At 38.4% G+C, this 23,405-nt stretch overlaps 5 protein-coding genes across 6 annotated transcripts; 1 reads left to right on the forward strand and 4 right to left on the reverse strand.

The window, feature by feature from the left end:
• Positions 1 to 182: 182 nt before the first annotated feature.
• On the reverse strand, positions 183 to 5,273 carry rab30 (RAB30, member RAS oncogene family). Its single transcript, XM_037774398.1, has 5 exons — positions 5,116 to 5,273; positions 3,178 to 3,276; positions 3,006 to 3,089; positions 2,719 to 2,902; positions 183 to 1,924 (listed from the first exon to the last, which is right to left on the reverse strand). Exons 2-5 carry the CDS (start codon positions 3,268 to 3,270, stop codon positions 1,674 to 1,676), a joined length of 612 nt encoding a protein of 203 aa, XP_037630326.1. The 5' UTR covers positions 3,271 to 3,276; positions 5,116 to 5,273; the 3' UTR covers positions 183 to 1,673.
• Positions 5,274 to 6,295: 1,022 nt separating this feature from the next.
• Positions 6,296 to 8,153, forward strand: ndufc2 (NADH:ubiquinone oxidoreductase subunit C2). Its single transcript, XM_037774402.1, has 3 exons — positions 6,296 to 6,572; positions 7,218 to 7,361; positions 7,957 to 8,153. The coding sequence occupies exons 1-3, from the start codon at positions 6,434 to 6,436 to the stop codon at positions 8,004 to 8,006; spliced, it is 333 nt and encodes a 110-aa protein (XP_037630330.1). The 5' UTR covers positions 6,296 to 6,433; the 3' UTR covers positions 8,007 to 8,153.
• Positions 8,154 to 8,224: 71 nt separating this feature from the next.
• Positions 8,225 to 8,987, reverse strand: LOC119490874 (thyroid hormone responsive). The gene has a single exon (XM_037774401.1). The coding sequence runs from the start codon at positions 8,904 to 8,906 to the stop codon at positions 8,490 to 8,492; it is 417 nt and encodes a 138-aa protein (XP_037630329.1). The 5' UTR covers positions 8,907 to 8,987; the 3' UTR covers positions 8,225 to 8,489.
• Positions 8,988 to 10,923: 1,936 nt separating this feature from the next.
• On the reverse strand, positions 10,924 to 13,672 carry guca1c (guanylate cyclase activator 1C). Its single transcript, XM_037774400.1, has 4 exons — positions 13,173 to 13,672; positions 12,489 to 12,638; positions 11,822 to 11,909; positions 10,924 to 11,582 (listed from the first exon to the last, which is right to left on the reverse strand). The coding sequence occupies exons 1-4, from the start codon at positions 13,365 to 13,367 to the stop codon at positions 11,446 to 11,448; spliced, it is 570 nt and encodes a 189-aa protein (XP_037630328.1). The 5' UTR covers positions 13,368 to 13,672; the 3' UTR covers positions 10,924 to 11,445.
• Positions 13,673 to 18,382: 4,710 nt separating this feature from the next.
• On the reverse strand, positions 18,383 to 22,615 carry LOC119490869 (TPA-induced transmembrane protein homolog). Of its 2 annotated transcripts, XM_037774392.1 has the most exons (7): positions 22,048 to 22,613; positions 21,356 to 21,433; positions 21,002 to 21,088; positions 20,541 to 20,673; positions 20,030 to 20,190; positions 19,218 to 19,288; positions 18,383 to 19,093 (listed from the first exon to the last, which is right to left on the reverse strand). In XM_037774392.1, the coding sequence occupies exons 1-7, from the start codon at positions 22,114 to 22,116 to the stop codon at positions 18,898 to 18,900; spliced, it is 795 nt and encodes a 264-aa protein (XP_037630320.1). In that variant the 5' UTR covers positions 22,117 to 22,613; the 3' UTR covers positions 18,383 to 18,897. The 2 variants fall into 2 exon arrangements, with proteins under 2 accessions (XP_037630320.1, XP_037630321.1); XM_037774393.1 differs by lacking the exon at positions 21,002 to 21,088 and having other exon boundaries at positions 22,048 to 22,615.
• Positions 22,616 to 23,405: the final 790 nt, after the last annotated feature.

The following is a 23,405-nucleotide window of genomic DNA, read 5'->3' on the forward strand; positions in this document are numbered from 1 at the left end:
CATAGAATGAGTCAAAGTAGCGTCGATGCAGTTATAGCATACTCACACTTCCGGTAAATCATTTCAAAATAAAATTTTCGACGTACGCAGAGATGTAATTAATCGTGGTCACCACGGGAGGGCAGTGTATAGTCATGGCAACAATTGTCCATAAGCAATAATAACATGACAAATGCACGATATTTAGTGTAATTATTTAATGTTATACAGAGTATTTTTTAGGGTTTATTTTGTACACATAAAGGAAAAGAAGCACAACATCCCAATAGTGTTTTCCTTTGTATTTCCCATATTGTGTTAACAAGAAGATGCAAAGGAATAACAATAAATCACTGCTGTTAAATCTAAGGTAAAAGGCAAAACAAAATGCTCGCCAGTTGTACAAAGGGATTACTGAAAATATAAAGTATAAAAGCAAAGTGCCAAGATGTACTACAAGTCTGTACAACAAAAGACAAAATGTTACAATAAAAATAATAAGTGTGCAGTATATGGCATTGTGCAATACAGTACATTACAATTATGGCAAATATATGAAAGATAAAGTTAGACACTACAAATTATGGCAAAACATGCTGGACAATCAATAAATTCCACAATAAAAGCATATGAAGTACAAGTCATATACGAAACTACATGAACATACCCCTTCAAACAAATAAGAAGTGATACAATTTCATGGCTAGGCAGCAACAACAAAGGCAGAAATATTCACGTCTATGGATAAAAGAAACAGCTGACAGTCAAATAAAAGTCAATTGATTAAACGGTTTATAATTTCTACTGATGACTGACAATATCTGAGGTCTTTCCAACTGCTTCATACTATATCAACCGACTAATTGCAAGCACTGCAAGTATGCTAAAAAATAATAATAATGGCGTCACAGAATACTGTTTCAATGTAGTATTTATACGTGTGTTTCAGTTTATGTTATCTGACACAAAAACATATTTTAGCAGCAAGTAAAAATCTTCTATCGGGAACAAATATTTCACAGTTCGTAATGACGGGTGCAAAGAACTACTCAGAAATGAGATTATGAAAGTTAATAAAATTTTATGCAATTCTCAGAGCAGAAGAAACTAGCGGGGGAATAAATGATTGTGCAACAGATTTTAGGGTAAGTTTGCAAAACTTTTTTGCAACTTGATCAGACTTGGTAATCTCAAAAACCTACTGTGTGTAAACATATTGTTACCATTTACTGATAACCTCCAATGATCACGACACTTGTTGTCAGCTATGTGGAATCTGTAACAAAATACCTGGTAGAACTTTTTTACTCACGTAATACTGCTGGTGAATATTGATGTTTAATGGAAATGGATCATAAAGCCCAAACAGGGAAATTCTACCATTTCACTATGAAGAGGAGAAAAAATGGAGCCCTACTCAGATTCCTGGATGCATCAGGCAGGCATACTTTACATCCTGTTGCATTGAGGACAAAGTTCTCCATACTGGCAGCATCTAAAATGCTTGTTCCTGGAAGGCCAAACTTTAGTTGACTAACTCCCTTGTACAGCTTAAAAAAGGCATGGGACTAGAAATGACGGGACTAAGAAGTGGCTTTGTGCCACTTTAGAGGGACGGAGGCATTGGGGCTCGGCCACCTGCCCTCTACAGTCAATGGCTACTGAGTTACCATGGCCAGAAGTGTGAGCTCTCTCTAATTGAGGTTGCAGCAGCTCAAGTAACTGATGGTTTTACCCTCACCGGGCATTGGGGCAGTGTCATTGTTATCCAGCTTGTTCTGCTTGGCCTCTCGAATGAGTTCGCAGGCCAGGTCGAGGAAAAGTTTCTCAACATTGTCGGACTCTTTGGCCGAGGTCTCCAGATAGAGCATGCTCTGAGCCTCAGCGAAGTCTTCAGCCCTCTGTCTCAGAACCTCTCTCTTCTCTGCCAGATCTATTTTATTACCTGGAAGACATGTAACATTCATCTGTCAACATGTGTAACAAGTAATGCTGAGTTCAGACCAAGAGCAAAGCAAATTTCCGCCTCGCTTTACTCGCACATGTTGGACCGGCGGTATAATTTGTGTTATTCACACGAGACACGCCGGAGAGGAGAAGGAGCTTGTCTCCATAGATACCAACAACTTTTCTTTCCACCATTTCAGCCATCGACTGTGGAAGAAATATCCACTGTTGCTGCTTTGTACATGTTACATGTTGTACATGATGCAAATTTTGCGTGTTTGCGTCACTCCCGTTGCCCGACGCAAATTCGCATCTATTGGCGTCTTTGCATTAACTTTGTATGTCATCGCGCCGCGCGAAAAGTTTGCATCGCTCTTGGTGTGAACACAGCATACATAAGAATGTGCATCACAGCACAGATTGTCTTTCTGAACGGTGGTGGGTGTACGTGTGACATATGGAAGTGGAGGTGTAGGTATGTGCATGCATGTTTGGGATGGATGTAAGCAAAGACATCGCGTGAGCTTTTTATTCTAGACAAAAAATTATTTCTTTCCTGAGAAGTGAAATCACACAATAACAACACTGGCTTTGAGTTTTGCAAATCTATTCAGAAGCAGCCTCTGACATCAGCTCGGTGATTCATGCTCACATTTAAGTGGGCTCTGAAAACCAGGCCAGTTCCAGTAAAATATAGTGCACACTATTATTCACAGTGTTCTCATAATGAACAATGAGCCTGATGATAAAAGAGGTCTATCAGTTATTAAACAACAAGGTAGAGCTTCTTACCGACTAATATAGTCACCACCTGGTTGTTGGCGTACTGCTCAATCTCCCTCAGCCACTCTGGAAGGCACCTGAAGGAGTCCTCACAGGTAATGTCGTACGTAAGAATGAGGGCGTTGGCACTACGGTAATAACTCTGAGTAATGGAGCGAAATCGCTCCTGTCCAGCTGTGTCCCATATCTGCAGCTGGAAAACACAATATATGAAATGAGCAACTTTCCATCCAAATTATTACAAAACATAAAGACATCTGATTATATATTTAAAAATAGTTTAAAACTGTGTGTACCTTGACCTTCTCCCCTTTGATTTCCACTGTTTTAATCATGAAATCTACTCCAATAGTAGCCCCTTGTCCAGGTGGGAAAAGGCCCTAAAACAAAACCATAAATATACAGTCTGATACTATAATACTCTGTCATTTAATAACTCCAAACTCATAAGCTCTGACTTATACAAACCTGAGTAAAACGCCGGACAAGGCATGTCTTCCCAACTCCGGCATTTCCTATCAGAACTATTTTGAACAGGTAGTCATAATCTTCCATACTCATGCTAAACTGTGAAGAATAAAGGGACAAAAGAAACAGTGATAAGTAAATGCATTAACATTAAATCATTGCAATTGACCAAAGTGATCACATTTGTCTCTGGCAGATGTTGATGCTACTGACACAATTCTGAAAAGTCCAGAGGACAGATAGTGAAGATGATGAGGAAACTACCAAACTGTTGTGAAACTGGTGAACAGGCCAGCATCCACAGCCAGGAGGATCACAGCTGACATCTGACCTCAATAATCTTCACTAACACAACTCAGAGGAATTTTGAGTTCACTATGCCCTGGTTCAGAGCTTCAGTATATAAATTTGAATTCAGATCTAGCTCAGTTGCACAAATACCATGAACGCAACGGTCAAACTAGGCAGCGCTGATCAAATATGAATCAATATTCTGTTACTGTAATGCCTATTTCCCACGTAAAATGTTTTCAGAAACATCTTGTACTGTACTGTTTAGCTGTAAAAATGAGTATTGGTATTTCCTCAACTGATCTCAACATGGCTGCTGGGTCACAAACTTTCTCATTTTACAGCTACAACAGTACACTACAAGATGTTTCCGAAAACATTTTAGGCAAGAAATAGGCATTACAGTAACAGAATATTGATTCATATTTGATCAGCACTGCCTAGTTTGACTATTTGATTGGAGTTTGCGAGTGATCGACAGCTGCTCAGAGATGGCAAGGCTCCAGCTTGGCTCTGATTGGCTGTTTTCCTCCAGTCTGTGAAATCTTGCAGATGCCTTTAGGAGCATCTGAGGACACTGAGGCAGATGATTCTTTTTCAGATTATCTGTCTCATGCACTACTGTCAGGATATAGTGACCGTTTTCTAAAAATAACTTTTTTGATATGGTCCAATTCTACCTACTGCTGCTTTAACCTCCATAGGCTACTCACATCAAGCACAAAATAGGCCTACATATTGTATTAAATAGTATTTTGTCATAGATGCTCCATCATTAAAGCCTCCAACACTGAGCACACTCTGAACTTTGGGAACAACAATATGTAGTTACACAAAGGAAGCGCTTCTATTTCACTTCTCCACTGGTTTTTCCTAATTTTCACATCATATGATGGGCTCTATGTGCACATTGCACAACCTGAGAGTCCTGGTGTGTCTTGCTTAGCGCAGTTTTAGGGGGCCGTGCACCCTTTAGGAGGGATAAAGGAGCCACGGAGCCTCCAAACACTGTTTGAGTGAATAATCTGCAACATGAAGCACAGAAGTCTAGCTGATGGATCTCTCATTCTTTTGTCAGCGTCCACAAACAACACAGCGACGTGTGAGCTGCGTGTAACCGGAGACAGTGATGTATAATATTAGTATTCTCTGCAGCACCGTTATATTCGCTCTGGTTGCAGCACTGAGAGGCTGGCCTAGACGGGCGTGAAAACTACATATCTCGCTGTTAAAAAAAAAAACATTTAAAGAAATCAAACTGTTGCTTGAGAGACGAAATGAATCCCTGAATGCCAACGTGGATCCGATGAGCCAGATTTGAGGGTTTAATTCAGATGAAATCGCTTCCATACAAATTGTTCCCTGTGTCGCATTTCCTGCTTCGCCCTTCTATCTGGTTTAGTAATGTAAAGTAACATTGTAGCATTCTGCACACACTTCATCTGAGTTACTGCTACATTTCTTCCTCTTAATGCTTCATGTCCAGTCCGGGTTGATGCTTGATGCCATTAGGGCGCAGCTAGCAGCAGTAGCAGCTAGCAGCTACCGGAGGACTCTAGAGCCATCTTGGTTAGATACTGTCTGCAGATGCAGGAGAGAAGATCTAAGTCAGCCTGCGGATCGAGTCTGTAAATAGTTTTCACTTACCAAAAACACGGGGAGATCCCCGGACTGAGAACTACTTGGTATGCATAGGTCACCTCATCAAACAGGCAGAGCCACTGCTGGGCAGGGCATCATTCCTCTGGCTGGGTCTCCTCAGCAGCAAGGCAGCTCAGCTCAGCAGCCTGTCTGATGGAGGAGGAGGAGGAGGAGGACTGCACTCAATGATGTCATCAGTTCACGTGCAAACTAACTCATACCCAACTGGGAAATGCACAAATTGTAATCAACCAGAAACTGTCGACCATGTACTGATACACTGCAGGAATTACAGTATCCAGAGGAATCACCTTGTACAGTCACTAAGGAAGGCAAAACATCAAGACTTTGCATTGTCAGGTCTATTGGGGAATACAGCAGATAACATATACTGTGAAATTATTCAGTTTTTAAGAGAAACTGAGAAACTGATTTAGTTAAACGAATCTAGAGTTTTCATCATTATTATTATTATTATTATTATTGTATTATTATTTTATTTTATTTCATTTTATTTTATTTTATTTTATTTTTAATTTTTATTGTATTTATTTTGTTTCTGCACAATCTCCTGTTCCACCCTCCAGTAGTCCAGATGGTGGCGGTAATGCACCTCTAAGATGGTTTGGCCAACACTAAAGAAGAAGAAGAAAAGAAACTCATACATCTAATCAAGTGCTGCACTTCAGCGCTATTCTGAGTAGTTTTAACTAATGCAGTTATACGTTGTTAAATGTTATATTATTTTTATTCCACTGCATTTCATAAAGAATACACTTTTTATTCCATAAAGTTTTGTATCTGTCGGCTGTGCAGCCAAAGGTAACCATGGCAGCAGGCTGCTCAGCTCAGAACATGTTGTAGAACTTAACGTTAATATCTAGCCTCCTTTCCATAGGCCTTGTACAGTACTAGCCTACAATAGCTTCTACTAATGCTAACTGTTACTAGCTAAGCTAGCTAGCAACATTAGCTAGGCTAGTGGTAACGTTAGTAGTGGTTCAGCTGCTGACAGCGAGCCTAAATATTCCCTTTAACATGCACATGTATAAGAGTGTTATCTTTATGTTATTTTTATAATACAAACACATCAATTATCTGAAAGTAATAACCATTGTTAAATGTAATGTATATTCTTCTGGCGTTGGTTGCTAGGAAACAGAATAGGCGGAACTGAAGCGCTTCTTGTTGCTTGTGCCCGGACGTTTCATTCGGTTGCACACCATGCCCTTGACTTCCTACGAGAGGTGATAGCCGAGAAGTAAACGCAGGCAGCAGCTGGGAGGTCACTTAGATTTCTGAATTGAAGTGTGAATCTGTCGCCATGGGGCTGGTACCAGACGAGGGAAGAGGTCTGCCTCCTCCGGGAGTCCTCAACAGGAACTCTGTGTGGCTGGCCGGAGTCGGCTGGTGCACCGCCATGCTGCAGAACGCCATCAACCACAGGCCGCCGATGAAATCAGGTCAGCTTGTTTATTATCCGTCTTTCACACTTCATCTGGTCTACGGAGCTGCACTTCTCTCTTTAAGCGTATGTGACATTTAATCAAAATGCATACAAACTGCTGCACTAAGCATATAATCAATAAGTTGTGTCATAACAGAGCAGTAACTTGTTATGACATCACGTTGTGATAGCTGATGGTGTCCTTTATTTCCTCTAACGTTAGACAGACATAGAGAGTCGCTTAGTAATGTTAGCATGCATCCTATCAGCTTTATTGAACACAGAATGAATAATAAACTCACTCAACAACATTTCCAGACTATGTTTTATGGGGATTATTTTCATTTAAGAGCTTTTTTTTAATATCCAAACTGTACATTCAATCTGATGTAGCCTATTCTACTTGCCTCGTTTCTTTCTTTATTATAGTTTTGAATTTGACATCATTCCAGTACCTGGTAGCACCAGTAAAAAAAAGACCTAAATTGAACTTTCTGAAAATTGTTCCCTCTTATTTTGAAAAGCATGGTGCAAGCCTGTGATTCCACATGAGCACAATGGGAGCATTTATTTGTCCTTTCATTGTAAAGCTCTTATTATGGTACTGTCATGTTGTGTGCTAAAAACACAATCATCATTTGTCCCCTTTTTTCATTTTTAGGTGTTCACCGACAAGTCCTATTGGCAACAATTGGTTGGTTCATCGGCTACCACATTTCAAAATATGAAAATTTCACTTTCGCCAAACTTGATCGAGATATGAACGAATATATCAGACTCCACCCAGAGGAATTTGCAGCAAAGGGTAAGTGCATTTTCTGTGTTTTTGCTCTAACAAGAACCCAACAATACAGCTGTATTCATGTTTAATGTTTGATGCACTTTTCTTCATATTTAATAATTATTCATGTTTGGGGAGGGACACTGATTTGCCCCACTTCATCCACCTCTCTGTGTAATTGGACATCAAACACAGGGCAACAATAGGTCAAAGAAGGACCTGCAGTGCTGGAATTATTTGTTAATTTAATAATAGAAGCATGCAGTGTTCAGAATATATATATATATATATATATATATATGCAGAATATATTTTAGTATCCAGCATATTTGTAATACTTTGTTTCTGTATGTTCTGTTATTCTATTGCACATTATCCTATGTGCCTTATTTTATTTTTCATATATTCTACCATCACTAACCGCTATCACATGCTGATAACAGATCTTAAAACATGCTCAATATGAGGGAAGCCCCATGCTGTGTAGTTTGTTCCATACTTTCTGTCGTGTTTGAAGTACAATTGGACATCTGTAAGTCTTCACATAGAATTTGACAACATGGTGGCCTATGTATGTGTGTAATAAAGTGGTTTCTCTCTGTTTCTTTTATCTCCCCAGAAAAAAAGACCTTTGCAGAGATCGTCGAGCCTTTCCATCCTGTGCGTTAAGTGTCGGCGGCTGATGAGATGGAATAGGGAGGAAGAGAGAAAACACTTGCAGACTACCATCTGTCTTGAGTGGTCTTTTTGTGAAATCTTTCAGTCATTTATTGTGTGAAATATTGTTATGTAAATAAAAAATACCTGAATTCAACATTTTCTGACTAAAATTTCTGTATTTGTGAGCATGATGATGATTTTGTGTTTAATCAAGCCTAGAACACTTGTGTTGTTTCATGATCATTTAATCAATCAGCATTTGCCATATCTTCAAACCATAGTTTCCAAGGGACTATTACAGTAAGCAAATGAAGAGATAGAATTGATCAGTATTGACAATGTACTTTTGTTCCATATCCATTAAGTTAGAAGCATTGGGTCACTGAGCATAAACCGTTCAGACATTTGACATGTTCAGGTGACTTTGTTACATATACAGCACATGTACAAACCAGATATATTGCTTGATGTCCATTTATCATGCATGTTTTTTTAATTTGCCACTCCGATGATGTCCATATATTTCCCAGTGAGGCTCTGGGTCTTCTTGGTGAGGTCACTCATCACAGAAAACAGTCCTGTCAGATGGAAGCGGAAGAGAGCTTGAGGATCTGTGTCCAAGAGAGGCTCCAGGGTCTTGTTGAGCGCTGTGTTCTTGGCCTTGTTGTCATCCAGGAGAACCAGGCTGTTCTCCACTGTGTTTCTTATGGCCTTGAGCATCAGATAGTTGCCATACAGGTCTCTGCAGGACTCCTCTGCTGTTTCACAGTCCCACATCTCATCAGAGGGCACATCTCGCAGCATGCTCGGCAGGAGAACGGTCTGCTCCATGTCACTGACAGCTGAGCTGTATCGTCGCAGAGCCAAGTGTAGGCTGTTTCTGTTTAGTGTGGCTTCGGCAGGCTGCATGGTTCCAGTTGGATGTGGTTGGCTGTTCCTGTGCTGTGGTGGCTGACAGTAGGAAGCAGTGTGCAGTGCAAAGCCACAAGTGCAGACACCGGAGAATTTATATGATGAGCACAGGTGGGTTGATCAGTACAGTTGCGTAATTGCATCACCCGATACATTTAGGAACGCTTTGGGTGCTATGTGGAGTCAAAGTCTTATCTTTATTTGATTTGCACAACCTGTAATTTCTCAAAGGTCATAACAATGTCTGACCAGTGTACACCAAAATGTACCTCTGGCAATCATTAACCATGCAGACCATTATGTTTGAATGGCCTCAGTATAAAGGGATAATATGGTTTTGTATTCATTTATGTTCTAAAATGAGCTGAGGGATTTTGACCATCAAAAAGAACCTTAGTGTTAAACCAAGGCTAGCTGTGTTTACATTTGCAGGTTATCTTGGCTTGAACTCCTGTTTCTTCTGTTGTCTGTTTGCACATTCTATAATACTGCAAAGGCAAAGAGAACTTGCATGACCAGCCAGAAGATGAAGCTTTATTATGGTCTTTCATAATTATAAAAATAAAGGAACGGTCCAGGTGGGCCTGGGTGCAAACATTTGTTTCTAGGTCTGGTTGCCCTCAAAATGAAATGATGGCAGATAATAAGGTTCTTTCATGTGTGAGAAGAGCTCTGGTATTTTCTGCACAAATGGAAATGAAAGCTCTGCAGACAGTCTGTCCCTTGGCAGACTAATTCAGAAGAGGAGCCAAGCACAACCCTGAACACAAAATACCAGTTTGCGTCACATAAAAAGGACAAAGATTATTGTTTAGAATATGATAGCTGCTCTTGGCATCAGGTAGGATTTGAAATATATTTACATGCAGTAACAAAGAGTAAGTTTGCATTTTGAAACAGTCTGGTTATTTTGGACACCATGTATGCATTGGCTTCCACTTTACATTTAAAATAAGTTTTTATATTAAAATAGAATTCAGATAATATTTGAGCTGATGGATTTAATAGACTCTATAGACAATAATTACAAAACTTGTATCCTTTCAACAATCAGGTCTGCTTATCAGAACAGAGTTTCTTGAAGCATGCTGTCCCTCTCTTTGGACCATAAATTGATATAGTAATAAAAGGGAACAACCCAGCAATAAAACCTCAATGAAGAAGGTCCTTGAAATATGAGAGTTTATCTCCCATTCCTGTATCTGTGTCCTACACATATATATAATAGAACACCAGGTTGGATCACTTGAGCTCTTGTGCTCACAAGATGACGTCCTTGAGCTCGTTCAGTGCTCAGGTGTCTAGACTGCCTTTATTAGTTATTGATTGACCCACAAATAATAATGCCTCTACATATGTGCATATATGCATACGTACTGTATATGTGATTTTATGGTTTTATGTACTCTTTTACATAACTTCTTATAACGTTTCTCACTCCTAATTAATAATAATAATAATAATAAATTCAACTTACACAGTATAGCGCTTTTCAAGGACTCAAAGACGCTTTACACTATAATTGTTTAACACAGCCTCCACTATTTGCTACTGTATACAGTACTATGCATAATCATGTACTAAACATAGACAATGTTAAGGCACCCATGCAAGGAAAAATAGTCCAGTTTGTGCAATGTAATACACATTAAGAACATGTTGTATTACTTTTACTCCTGCATCTTAATCTGATGATGGAAGAATGATTTAGTAAACTGCCAGTGTGAAGATTATTTATAAAAAAAAAAGGTTTTTAACAAAAACATTGTATTGATTTTTAAGGCAACAATGTAACCTTAATTATTGCAAAATATAGTAAAGCATTATGTCAAATGTTTTTACATTCAGTCACTACATGGGTATTCAATTACCATCCAGTTTGTATAAAAGCAACAGTGTAGTTTACATGCCGATCTTACATGAGCAACAACACAATACAAAGAACAACATTTTGATTTAGATTTTAACCTATAGTGTTACAATTTTAACGCCCAAATGCTGTAATTATGTCATAGATGGCAACAGGAAGTGCTTTCTGTAATGAAGTTTTGTAAGAAATTCCCAAAGAGTTTGTCAGTTGTCTTCTTTTGCCTGACAGTTCTGTAAACCAAGAGTTCCATAATATTTCCAGCTCAGCTCTTAATAAAGTAAATCAAAGTGATTTCGTCACCTTGATTTGCATCTTAATTTGCACCATCTACTTGAATCATGCTGAATGCAGTTGGGCCTCCCTTCATTGAGACTCTCCAAACACATCTCCTGTTTTTAATACTTAACAAAACTGAAGGGCCACCGTTGAAGAAATGTGAGAGCACAAGCAGAGGGAAGACGACCAGTTCTCTGCCTCCCTCGGTCGACTCACAGAGAGATCATATCTGCGTGGGACTTCTCAGTCAGTTCAATCTGTGCAGTTTGAGACGGGACTTGGCTCTTCACCAATCAAGCACATTCACTCTTTCCTCAACACTGCTGCATTCTTAAAATCCTCCAAAAATGATCCCAGTTCTCCACACAATCCAGTTTGTTGATCACCGATTCAGTTGATAGCTTTCTTCTTTTGACCATTAAGAATGATTTCCAGGACGTTGGTAAGATCCATCATCTTGGTGAGCATATCCATGATGTCGGGATGATCCCTGGCTCCACTGATGAACTCCTCCAGTGTCAGCTCACCTGAAGAAGAAAAGATGAAAACAGCATCAACACATTTCAAGCAGGTTTGTCAAAACAGGGATTATTATCTTAAAATTATAAATGACACATTAGGAAATTTCACGATGCTTCATATTCATGCAATATTTCACTGGACATGGTTACATTATTTCTAACCACGGACACTGTTGTTATTTTCAGGGCTAATAAATTATTCTATTATTACATTATTCCTGGATTAAAAATAAAATATTCCTTACCTTCTCCGTGGATATCAATCTTCTCATATATAAGAATTACAATGTCTTCTGGAGGCACGTCGTAATTTCTGGTGATATCTTGAATAGCCTGATGGAAGAGTTTACACAGTTAATTGTTAGTTAAATGGACACTTGCAAACACTGGGCCTTTCTCAAACAGCTGCTGAATGCAATAACTAACTGGGAGACCTAATAAGTGAGTATGTAAAACTAAATATATAAATAAAAAGTATGAGTAAATGTATATTGTATCTGTTACACCTTTTACCGACACTAAAACAACTACTACTACCATGACATAAACTAGCAACCTGAACTGCATGGCATTCCACAGTGTATAGGCCATGATTTGACATGACTGGTGAAAAGTATTAGTACCTATAGTTATTAATAGAAAGGTGATAAGGTCAAAAGTTGTCATGTAATCTGCAGGGTGATTACTGTACATTGTACTGTACGTTAGTGACTGAATTAGGTTATATAGGCATGGCCAAATTTAGAATTGCGTTCGGATAAGAAGCCCTCCAGGATTAGTTGTCACGTCTAGTTCATGGCCCATTTCTACCCTTTGTGAGTGAAGCGTCTGAGCTTTAGGACTCAGGAAACTTTGAGCTGCTCAGCTCCTTAGATCTATGAAACTGGAACATTCAAAGAAATTATTCTGTACCTTGAATATAGTCTCAAGTTCCTCCTTGTCAATTTTCCCATTTCCATCTTGATCAAAGAGCTTGAAGTACCACTTTAGTTTCTGGTTGATTTCTCCTTTCAGTAATAAACTTATTGCTGCGATGTATTCCACAAAGTCTATATAGCCATCCTGCAAAAAGACACATAAAAGATACAGTTAGGGGAAAGACTTTGAATCCATTTGCTTGCAGAGCAACACCAAAAGGTATTATTTCAATTAAGATCTTCAAAATAAAAAGGTGCATAATTTAGCGTTTTATTATTCTATGCAAGGGCTATGGGTGCAGTGCAATTCTGAGGACACTAGATATTCACAGATACTGTAAATTGTGTTGTTCACATTCACAAGCTTTCATCCTAAGCTGTGTGAAAGACGTGAGGACTCAGAGTAGAGAAGAGGTTAACCTGAATTGATCCAGAGATATCTGCAATCTCTGAACACTCAAATGTTACACTCTTCGCACAAAAAAAATACATTTGAAATAATGCAGGGAGCTGCTTATCTTCCACTGCAAAGTTTGGTTCTACAATACTAAGACTGATTGATGTATTCAAAAAGGTGCATCAGGAATTCACCAAACTGTCTTGTCAGTTTGCCAATTGCACAATCCATTCTTTTTTTCCTCAACAGGGAAGAAGAACTCAGTTGCAGGTGTTTTCTTACCCCATCCATGTCAAAGGTGAAGAAGACTTGGTCCACATAGCTGCTGGCCTCCTCTGTCATACCGCTCATTTCAAGCATAGTCTTGAGCTCAAAGAGCGTTATGAGTCCTGAAGGAGATTCCTTCATGAATTTGGTGTACCAGTGGTGCATGTCCTCCTCCATGATATCATCCAGGGTGGCGTTGTTGGCACCCATTATTCCTCCAGAGTTGTGATTTGGGCCAGAATCCTGCGGAGAGCCAGTGGTGAGGTTGATGTTGAGTGGACAGTGTTGGTAGCCTACAGAGCACTGGCCGCACTGAGGTCTGGCTGATATCTCGTGCAACGACCACCTTAATCTTTAAATCTTGGCACAGCCAAAAGGAGACATAACCCTTTAATAGGATAACTGCAGAAGTCTTCCTAGAACCTCAGGACACTGTGCAGACTGAAGTGGGCTTCGAGGGAGGGGAGCTAATAGAGACATACAGGGTTTAACTGAGGACTTCCCCCATGGATCTGGCCTTTAGAGAGGTGTTTTCATAACTACCATTATTATTATTATTACCATTATTGTGTATTCTCAGCTGCATAGTCACATGTCTTAATGCATACAGATAAAAAAAAAAATTATCTAAATTTGCCCACACAGCTACGCCCACTCTCTAAGGTTGTCACACAACTCTGGGAACCTCAGGGAATTAACCAAGGGAATTCCTCTTGGAACCAACTCATCCTCTTTACAAACAAGAACAGACACACATTAAACATTAAGCCTCTTACATTAAATATTACATAAAAGCTATTAAAATGTATTATAAATATGGTCATACACAGTATGGGTTGTTAAATAGAAGGAGAAACGTGTATACGTGTGCATTTTTTTCCAAAAGCTAATTATTTAGAATTTTAAATTGTGTGCTTATGGGTTTCGGAGGCATCAAACAACAACATGAAAATATAAAGGAGCGATAATGTTATAATTGCTTAATTTCTAATATTGATAACAGGTCAGGAGTGAAAAGGCTGCTGCTGCTGCTGCTGCTCAGGCCAGACACTTATGGCTAACATCATTGTGGGATGCTGCAGGAGAGTACATAACACTGCACATACTGTACTGTCAGTTTGTGCTGGTTTGCAATAATTTCAACAATATGTCTGGGACACAAGGAAAATACACCAAAAAGTGTTTACTTTTCACTGAAGTGAAAATCCAGTGAAAGTATAGTGTGGAGTCAGGTAAAATGGGCCTTTTTAATTGCGTGAAATGTATTTATGGTTTTGGTACTATGGCACACCAAAGAATACTTAGTGTTAATCTACTGTTAAAATTCAAATGATTTCAGCTGATATTATTGTGTTGCATGCCCTCTTTTTATACTGGCCCATTTTACCTGAACAGCTGTCCCATTTTTCCTTGAACATTGTGTCGTAGCCCAAGAGGGAACTTGCTGATACTCTACAAGTGTAGTTTGTCAAAGACTTTTGCAAGGTGGGTGTCAGCTTTGTTATTCTTCTTGTATTTTATTTATTATAATAGCCTATAATGTGTTCCTGTATATGCACTTTGATATAAAGCATTGAGTTTACCTGTTATGAAATGTTATATAAATAAAATTGACTGTCCTTGACTAACATTTTTGCAAAGAATTAAATCATTTTCAACCCTTTCTGGCCTTAAATCCCACAACCGGGTGAAAATAAGTCAAACATCTTCTGTGTGATATCAACATGCAGGGAGTCGGGGGTTAATACGTTGTCTCTTTATCTCTCAGTGACAAGCAAAAAAAGGTATCATGCTTAAACAACTGTCTTTGTCACTGACTCTAACAACAGGATAAAGGTTATTAAAGAATTTCTTAAGATACAGTACATAATCATCAATCTAATGACATCAACTCAAGCCTTATGGTGAAAATCAGTTTTATTTATTTTTATAGCATTTAAGAGTAGATTTGATCTGTTGAGTTTGAGTCAATAGAAATGCATAAAAACCTTGCACACACATCCAGAACGGATAAATACATGTTTAACCAGCACTGGTGACCCATGACTGACCTAGTGGCTCTGCATGACCAACCTCAGAGGATCATGAGTACGATAAAGGATAGAGAGTAGTGGTATTTAAGCCAACCAGGCTATCGAAGGTCAGGGGGCTTATTATAGTAAATCTGGCTTGAGACGATTAACAATTCTCAAAATAGGATTGAGGAGATGGACCACCAGTGGGTAGCTAGTATCTATAAGGTAACCAGGATCCATACTGCTGTACTGTGTCATGACATATGATCTCTCACTGCCGCCAACAGATAAAGAAAAGTGTTTACTTTAACAGAACAGAGATGGATACATGCAGAACTCCCCCCCCCCCCCCAACCCTAAATACAGTAAAGAGCAGCTTAAGTTAATCAAAGCACTATAATCAATAAATCCAGTCCAAATAGAAATGTGCAGGTTTGTTCTCGTTTATCAGAACATTTGCAATATTTGAGGGTTTCAAAGAGCAGGTGGTGTGATTTGGTTTTATGTACAGTAATAAGCTTTCGAAATCTCTTAGATCGCACTGCTGTTTAAACTTGATCTTTTGACCAGCATGTGACTGTCATGCTGCAGGGGACATTTGAGAACTGCACGTGCAAACATATTTCCCCTTCAGGAAAAGGTGGCCCTGGGGGAAAACATGCTGAATAATTCATTCTGAATACAGTACTATTAAGAATTTATGTCATACACAATCATATTTTCAAGTGATTCTAATCGTGTCTTTTCAGAATAGCCAATATTAGGTCCTTTATAAAGCTCAGCTGGTTATGTGTGGGGTTAAATCTTTTTTATGTGCACCGCCATCTGTACTCCCACAGACAAGAACAGAAAAAACAAACAGTCTCTTAGGAGCAGAAACAATCTCACACAAGTCCAGTGCAGAACAAACATGCTGCCTACAGCAGTCAGGTTGTACCATACAGAACTGAAGGGAACAAAAGATGGATAGCTGAAGGTTGTGGGGTTTGTTGTTTGTTTTCTTATTAGTGTGTTAGTTTGGTTTTAATATGTATACATGGTTGTATGTAAGGGTATGTTTGTATTTGTAAATGTGTTTGTATGAGTATGTATGTATGAATAAATGTATAGTTTTTATTTCTTACGACATGCATAGATTTCTATTTTTAAATTCTGCTTCTATTCAGTTCATCTGTGAGCATAAATGCAAATAAACTCAAACTCAAAGATAATGTATTGCTATTAGGGCTGTCAATCGATAAAAATATTTAATCACAATTAATCACACATTTTGTATCTGTTCAAAATGTACCTTAAAGGGAGATTTGTCAAATATTTAATACTCTTATCAACATGGGAGTGGACAAATATGCTTTGAGAACTGCAAATGTATGTATATATTTATTATTTGAAATTAATTAACAACACAAAACAATGACAAATATTGTCCAGAAACCCTCACAGGTACTGCATTTAGCATAAAAAAATATGCTCAAATCATAAACTGCAGCCCAACAGGCAACAACAGCTGTCAGTGTGTCAGTGTGCTGACTTGACTATGACTTGCCCCAAACTGCATGTGATTATCATAAAGTGGGCATGTCTGTAAAGGGGAGACTCGTGGGTACCCATAGAACCCATTTTCATTCACATATCTGGAGGTCAGAGGTCAAGGGACTTCTTTGAAAATGGCCATTCCAGTTTTTCCTCGGCAAAATTTAGCGTACGTTTAGTGCCTTTCTCAACAAGTATGATATGGTTGGTTCCAATGGATTCCTTAGGTTTTCTAGTTTCATATGATACCAGTATCTTCACCCACTACTACCTAAACATTGCAAGTTGTGTTAATACTTTAAATAAATTAGTGGTGTTAAAACAAATTTGAAGTTAATGTGTTATTATCGCATTAACTTTGACAGCCCTAATTGCTATAAAACCCCAGAACTTATATTCAAGTAAATTCTTTGCCAATTTAATACTTGTTCACACCCAATCTATGTATTTTTATTATTGAGTCCATTGTAAAAAAAGGTAGATCAACTGACTCTGAAGTTATACTGTAACCGAATGACTAACTCTTACAGTGCGTATGAGCTTCACATTAACTGCACAATTTCAGCAGTAACAAATACTGAAATACTGTATCTGCAAAAATATTCTTTATTTGAGAAATTACAGGCCTTATACATATCTTACATGATTATTTTAATCAATCCATTACAATCAACTTTACTCAGATGAGTTCTTACCACAAAAATTAAGTGAAAAAAAAATTACATGGAAATTAGTGTCTTAATTGGCTCAAACTTCATCTCTTTCCATGAAGTCTTGTACGGAGTGCAACCAGCTGAAGGGAGGACTAATTAATAACCATCTGGTGCATGCGAAGACTGTCTGTGACCAGATAACTTGGCACAAACATTAATGACAGCTGTAATCTTATTAGAGGACAGACATGTTGACATGATCACTGCCAGGAAACAGACTGCAATCTCACACACTGACACGGCTCTAGTTGTGTTACATGTGATGTGCCACCGGTGCTACTAAATGCAGCAACCTGCTGCTAACGCAACTCGACAGGAAAATATCAGTGCAAATTATCAAGTGTTTGCTCCAAACAGAGACAGAGAAAGCCTTGGAGACAAAAAAAAAAAAAAACAACAACAAAGGGAACAGTTACTTGCATATTTGACATGCACTCCCTCTACTGTTCAACCACAAAACAACATTAGAAATACAGCAGGTTAATTCTTTGTGTATAGAATAGAGTTTCATGTGGGAAGGCATACCCTTCACTTACAAAATGATCAAAACAGCAGACTCATTTTCATGTACAGTTCTCTACAGCTTATTTTCCTACAGTGTTTGTTGCATCATAGGCAAATGTTTTAAAAGAGCGTTCCACAGTTTTGGTTTGCAAATCATGTCTGGTGACGGAAAATAATGGCACAGATATGCAAATATAAACACTTATTCAGTCCCAGGTTTTGTACAAATGGTTATGAAATCACAGTGATAGTCAGGGAATGAATAGAATTAATTTATACCAATACTCTTAGCCTGAAAACAGCACCGCCCACCGGCCGGGTCGAACTTTCTCATCCGCTCCCTAGTTTGACCGAAGTTGGCAGGTGATTGACAGCTGCCTCCGTTGAATGAACAGCCAATAGGAACGCTGAGGTGCAGAAGTCTAGTTTTCTCTCAGAACACTTGAATTACAATATACTGAAAGGTTATTATGGAATTTTCGCCCAATGATGCCAAAAAATGTTTGTCTACTGAAGCTTTAACCTAACTCAGTGGTTTTGTTGCTCCCAGCTGGTACTACATTTTCATACACACGTGTAATATTCATGCCTCAGCGAGGCAAAACATGACACTGAGACACCATCCTCCGGTGGACAGGCAGGTCTATTACACGCTTTCGCATGCTATCGGGTTGGAGAGGTCATGCACTGTTGATTGATTTGAATTAAGAACAATCTTAAAAGCCTATTAAACAGAACACACAATGAGATCATCCATATGACCTACAGCCATAATGGGTTTGTGTGACTGTGGCCATGTAGGTTGCTGTGGTAAAGATGCATCATATGCAATATTTCTACAGACTCATGGGAGAATCACACGGAAGTCTGACACAAACAACTACCTTACTGTAGGGGGTTTAGTGTTTGCTGAGTGTCACACTTAAATGACACAGAAAGCAAGATACACCAGTTTTCCTGTCTGGTCTTGTTTTCCTAGTGTCTTAAAAACATGTTTAGGGAAACTGGATCGATGTAAATCGGCCCTGACTCATCTTGCTCTTGGTCATATAGAAACTGTCTCAACACGTTGTACACCATCTCCCTGCTCACAGTTATGTTTCTCAGCTGATCCTGCTGCTCTTCAGGCATGAGAAATGTCAGCTGGTAGTCAGCGATGACTGAACCATTCCTGTGGGGAGAGTAAAACAGAAGTTCACACAGTTTCCCCTTCAAAATGTTTAAATGACAAAAGGCTAAATCCAGTTCATGTAGCAGAGGTGTAAACACTGTGTGTAAGTGTAATGTGTGATTACCTGAAAGCATAGATCTCCGCTTGGGAGAAGTATCGTCCAAGAGCAGGGGAGAGTCTGTAGAGGTCTGTGAGCTGGGTGGGGCAGGTTGACACATGCAGAAACAAACAGGAAGTTAGATGTTTTTGGCAGATACTAACCTACTTTCCCTTTAGAGGGCTTTTAGCAACAGCAGCCATGAACAGGTTTTGTTTTGTGAAGCTTGTGGCATTACTGTCTCAGTTTAGAAGGTGTTTTTCACTTGGAAGTGATGGATTTTACATCTATATAATATGCAGTTGTCATTGTTGCTGTATGCTGTAAAGCCCCCTGAGGCAAATTTGCAATTTGCAGGCAAAGTGGCGTTGGACACAAATACACCTTAATACACCGTTACATCTTTTCCAAATATTTTTTGTTGTATTGTCTTACATGTTATTTATCATATTCTTCTGTACGTTACTTGTTAATGTATGTTTTTAATGTAAAGCCCATTGATGTTACTTGTATCCTAATGAAATGTGCTATACACTGTATATACATTTACCTTACCTTGCCTTAATAACATAACTATTCACTTCTACTGCTACCATTAATTCACTGCCTTACAGTGCACAATGCCCCTGCATCTTTTCCCCAGTTATTATATAATAAGCCATTATACAGTATGCATCCTGTCAGTTCTCTATTCATGATGTTTATATAGGTGTGGTTGCTAGGAGACAACTGTTGAATTAGCAAAATAAGGGGGAAAAAACACTGTATACGAAAGCAATTCATACAATTGTTGTCAGCATAGATCATTATTTGAAATACAGGTGATAATTGGTATAAACCTTTTCTTGAAGTTCAGCAGCAAGTGCTTGGCTTTCATTGGAGGAGAGGGTGGAAAGTTCCTCTGTGAAGACCAGGTTGGGCAGTTGGAAGCTCCCATTGAAATATTGAGGAACTTTAAACAACGAACGGTCAAAGTTCTCATCCACGTCCTCATGGATCACTGCTCAAAGAGAAAATTGGTCAAAACTGAAAAAGTAACTGCTGTATTGAAACGGTAACATTATGTTATCATTAGCTTTGCATTGTCCTCTGAAATAGTCTACAGGCTCATTGCACAAGTGTTGATGTTATGTTCTTGCATGAGCACTGCATGACAACTTACACTTTGACCTTCAGCTGGCCATGACCTTGTAATACTTGTGCTTTAAAGTATGATAAATTGCCTTGTTACAGATCAAATTGAATTAAATCTTCACCTGACTTTTCACTCTGTTTATGCACGTATTCTTTAATAAATATAGCATCATCGAACACTCCACAATATAGAACATACTCATCATGAAACCTTACCTGAGCACACGGCCAGCGAAATTAGAATCACAGCAATGATGAGGAGGAAGATGAAGATGATGACCATCCATAGTCTGACTTTCCAGAAGATGACCTCATGCAGCTCTCTCTTTACCCTGCACACGGCACTTATCTAAAAGCATAATGAAATTGCTTTGTCAATAGTGCTACAGTCTGGGGGTTCTAGTTTGATACAATAAATAGATATTAGGTGGAGCATCACCTTAATGAGACATCATTTAAAAAAGAATATTAACAGAGCATAAAAACACTATCCAGTTATTTGTAGCTGCACTGACATGTTTGGTGTCCAAGGGATGGATGTGAAATAACTCAGTGAGTTATCACATGAAAACAGAAAAGTTACACTTCCTTAATTCGAAGTGTAGGAGGAAATACCCCAGGAACAACAAATTTCTAACATTTTTTTTTTGTTTTTTTGTTACTAAAAGTCTCCATACCTCTCGAGGAGTGTATGTATTTCCCTGATTCCTTTGAGCTTCTGCTGCATGGCCGGAGGGCACCGTGTCCCCATTACAACCAGTAGTCTGACAAAAACACAGCAGACATATGTCACGTTCCTCCCCTTACTATAAATGGAATAAATCATCTAGGGACAGTGTAGAATTATTCACTTCCAGGAGTGCTGAAAATAAGTGACTAAATCAAGTTGTTGCCACAGAAACTAAAGCTCCCTTTTTTGTCTTTTACACAAAAATGGAAAATCCAAGCCAAACAGAATATGTGAGTTATTGTAATATCTTGAACAGACTGTAAACCTGAACAAAGCAGCACAAGATTTGATGGAAGCTCACCTGTACAGAAAGCAACCCATCTCTCTCTGTTGCATCAGGGACCCTGTAGGGCACACCATCTCCATTACCTGCTGTCACCTAGGAGCAGGAACATATTGGGGAATATTACTATGAAATGCTACAATGGTGGCATGATGATATATTTTACATATAACAGATTAATTTCATCAGTTAGTTACCTAAGAAAAAAGTATATATAAATATACACACATATATATATATATATATACTGTACATATATATATATATATATATTAAAATATATATATACTTTAAAAAATATATATAGTGCTGAGTTTTAAAAAAACTCAGCACTATATCACTTTCGGCACTATATTCACATTTTTATTAGTCTCGTATCTCAGTTGTTACCCTGCACTATATTCAGTTTTAACAGTTTCTTCATCTCCCGTTATTTTTATATCTGGTATATATATGTTTTATACTCTGTATTACTTACTTGTGTCTTTTTACTAATATGTTATCATGATATGATATCACTATCATTAATGTTAATATCTATCATTTATACTATCTATCATATATATATATATATATATTTATCTATCTATATACATATATATATATATATATATATATATATATATATATATATATACATATAGATAGATAGATATATATATATATACTATCTATCATGTATATATATATATATAGCATTATGAACTCACCCGATCATTAGACAGATATGCTGCTTCATCGTTCCCATTCCTGTTGATGGGCTGCAGCTCAATGTCCATGCTGGTTTGCTGGTTTCCCAGAGCCAAATGGGAGTTCTGTTTGTAAGCCTGGCTGAAGTCCCAATCCGGAAGTGCCTACTATAACTTTTTAATAATGAAACTGCAGCGACCGCGGGGCCGTAAACGTCTCAGATGCGTTCAAAATACCAACAACTCCTCTAAAACAACAACAGGTCAAGAGTTCACATGGTTAGACAGCTGACAGCTCGTGGGAGATTCCTTTATTCGTTTCTTCTGTCTCTGCTCGTCCTCTCACAGCCAGCCAGGTGAGTAAACCTACGAGTCCTCCAAGTTTCGGTGCAGCTGACGTCTGAAGGCGTTGTCAAGTTACAGTAAGTTAAGAAAGCGGGTGGGAGGAAACATTTACTGTCAATGTCATGACGACAGGACGTGACACTACTCCTGTGTTCCTGTGAATATAAGTAGTGACTGTTCTGCGATCAAACTGCGTCCTGTTGTGATTAAATATAACGGAGACTGCGTGTAAACACTTGTTCCTACTGCCTATCCTGAGTTATCTGAAGTATGCACACCACGTGATGCTGTGTTTTCCCAGGTAGCCTAAAGGTCTCCAGGATTTTACAACTGTTTGTTTAACCTAATGTGAGCCAATAGGTGATGATGCTAAATGCCTGCTGGGATGTTTTCTTGCTGTTTGTCAAATTCAAGATATTCTTCAGGCAAGATGCCTTTGATGATGTGAATTAATATTTTAATTATTTTATCAGAACTTTACATTGCACCTGCACTCACCTGCTGCTACACTAACAGTTTTAAAAGGACTTCGAGTAAAAATAAAACATGAGCTTGTGGATAAAGAAATTAAAGTTCATTTTTGACATAAGATACACATTCAAGATAAATTGCACTTTTGGGGTAGAGTATAGCCTTCCAATTAGGCTACAGAGGACACATGTTTACCCATATTGCAATTTCTGCAATTCTAAATAGTCACCAGTAGAAGTCTAAGAGATTTACAAGGTTTTCATATTATGCTAATAATGCCCTCAGGAACAAGCACATTTTGTCCTAAAAGATCAGATCATATGTAGAGATATTAAAGTAATATAATTATATAAATACTGTGATTCCATTAAATTGAATGTTCTCTGGCTGTCCACACAGTTGTTTTCAGTTATTCCGATTAAACCTCTGTTCAGGTTGAAAATGGGCCTCAGAGCTACAGTGGGAAAATGATGTGACTTCATGTACTAATAAGAATTATCAAGGTGTAAGTCGTCCTACCTTAACAGGTGCAATAAAGCTGTTAACCAAGCTCAGTTTCAAAC

This window comes from Sebastes umbrosus, chromosome 7, assembly GCF_015220745.1.
Source record: "Sebastes umbrosus isolate fSebUmb1 chromosome 7, fSebUmb1.pri, whole genome shotgun sequence".
Taxonomy (NCBI): Eukaryota; Metazoa; Chordata; class Actinopteri; order Perciformes; family Sebastidae; genus Sebastes; species Sebastes umbrosus.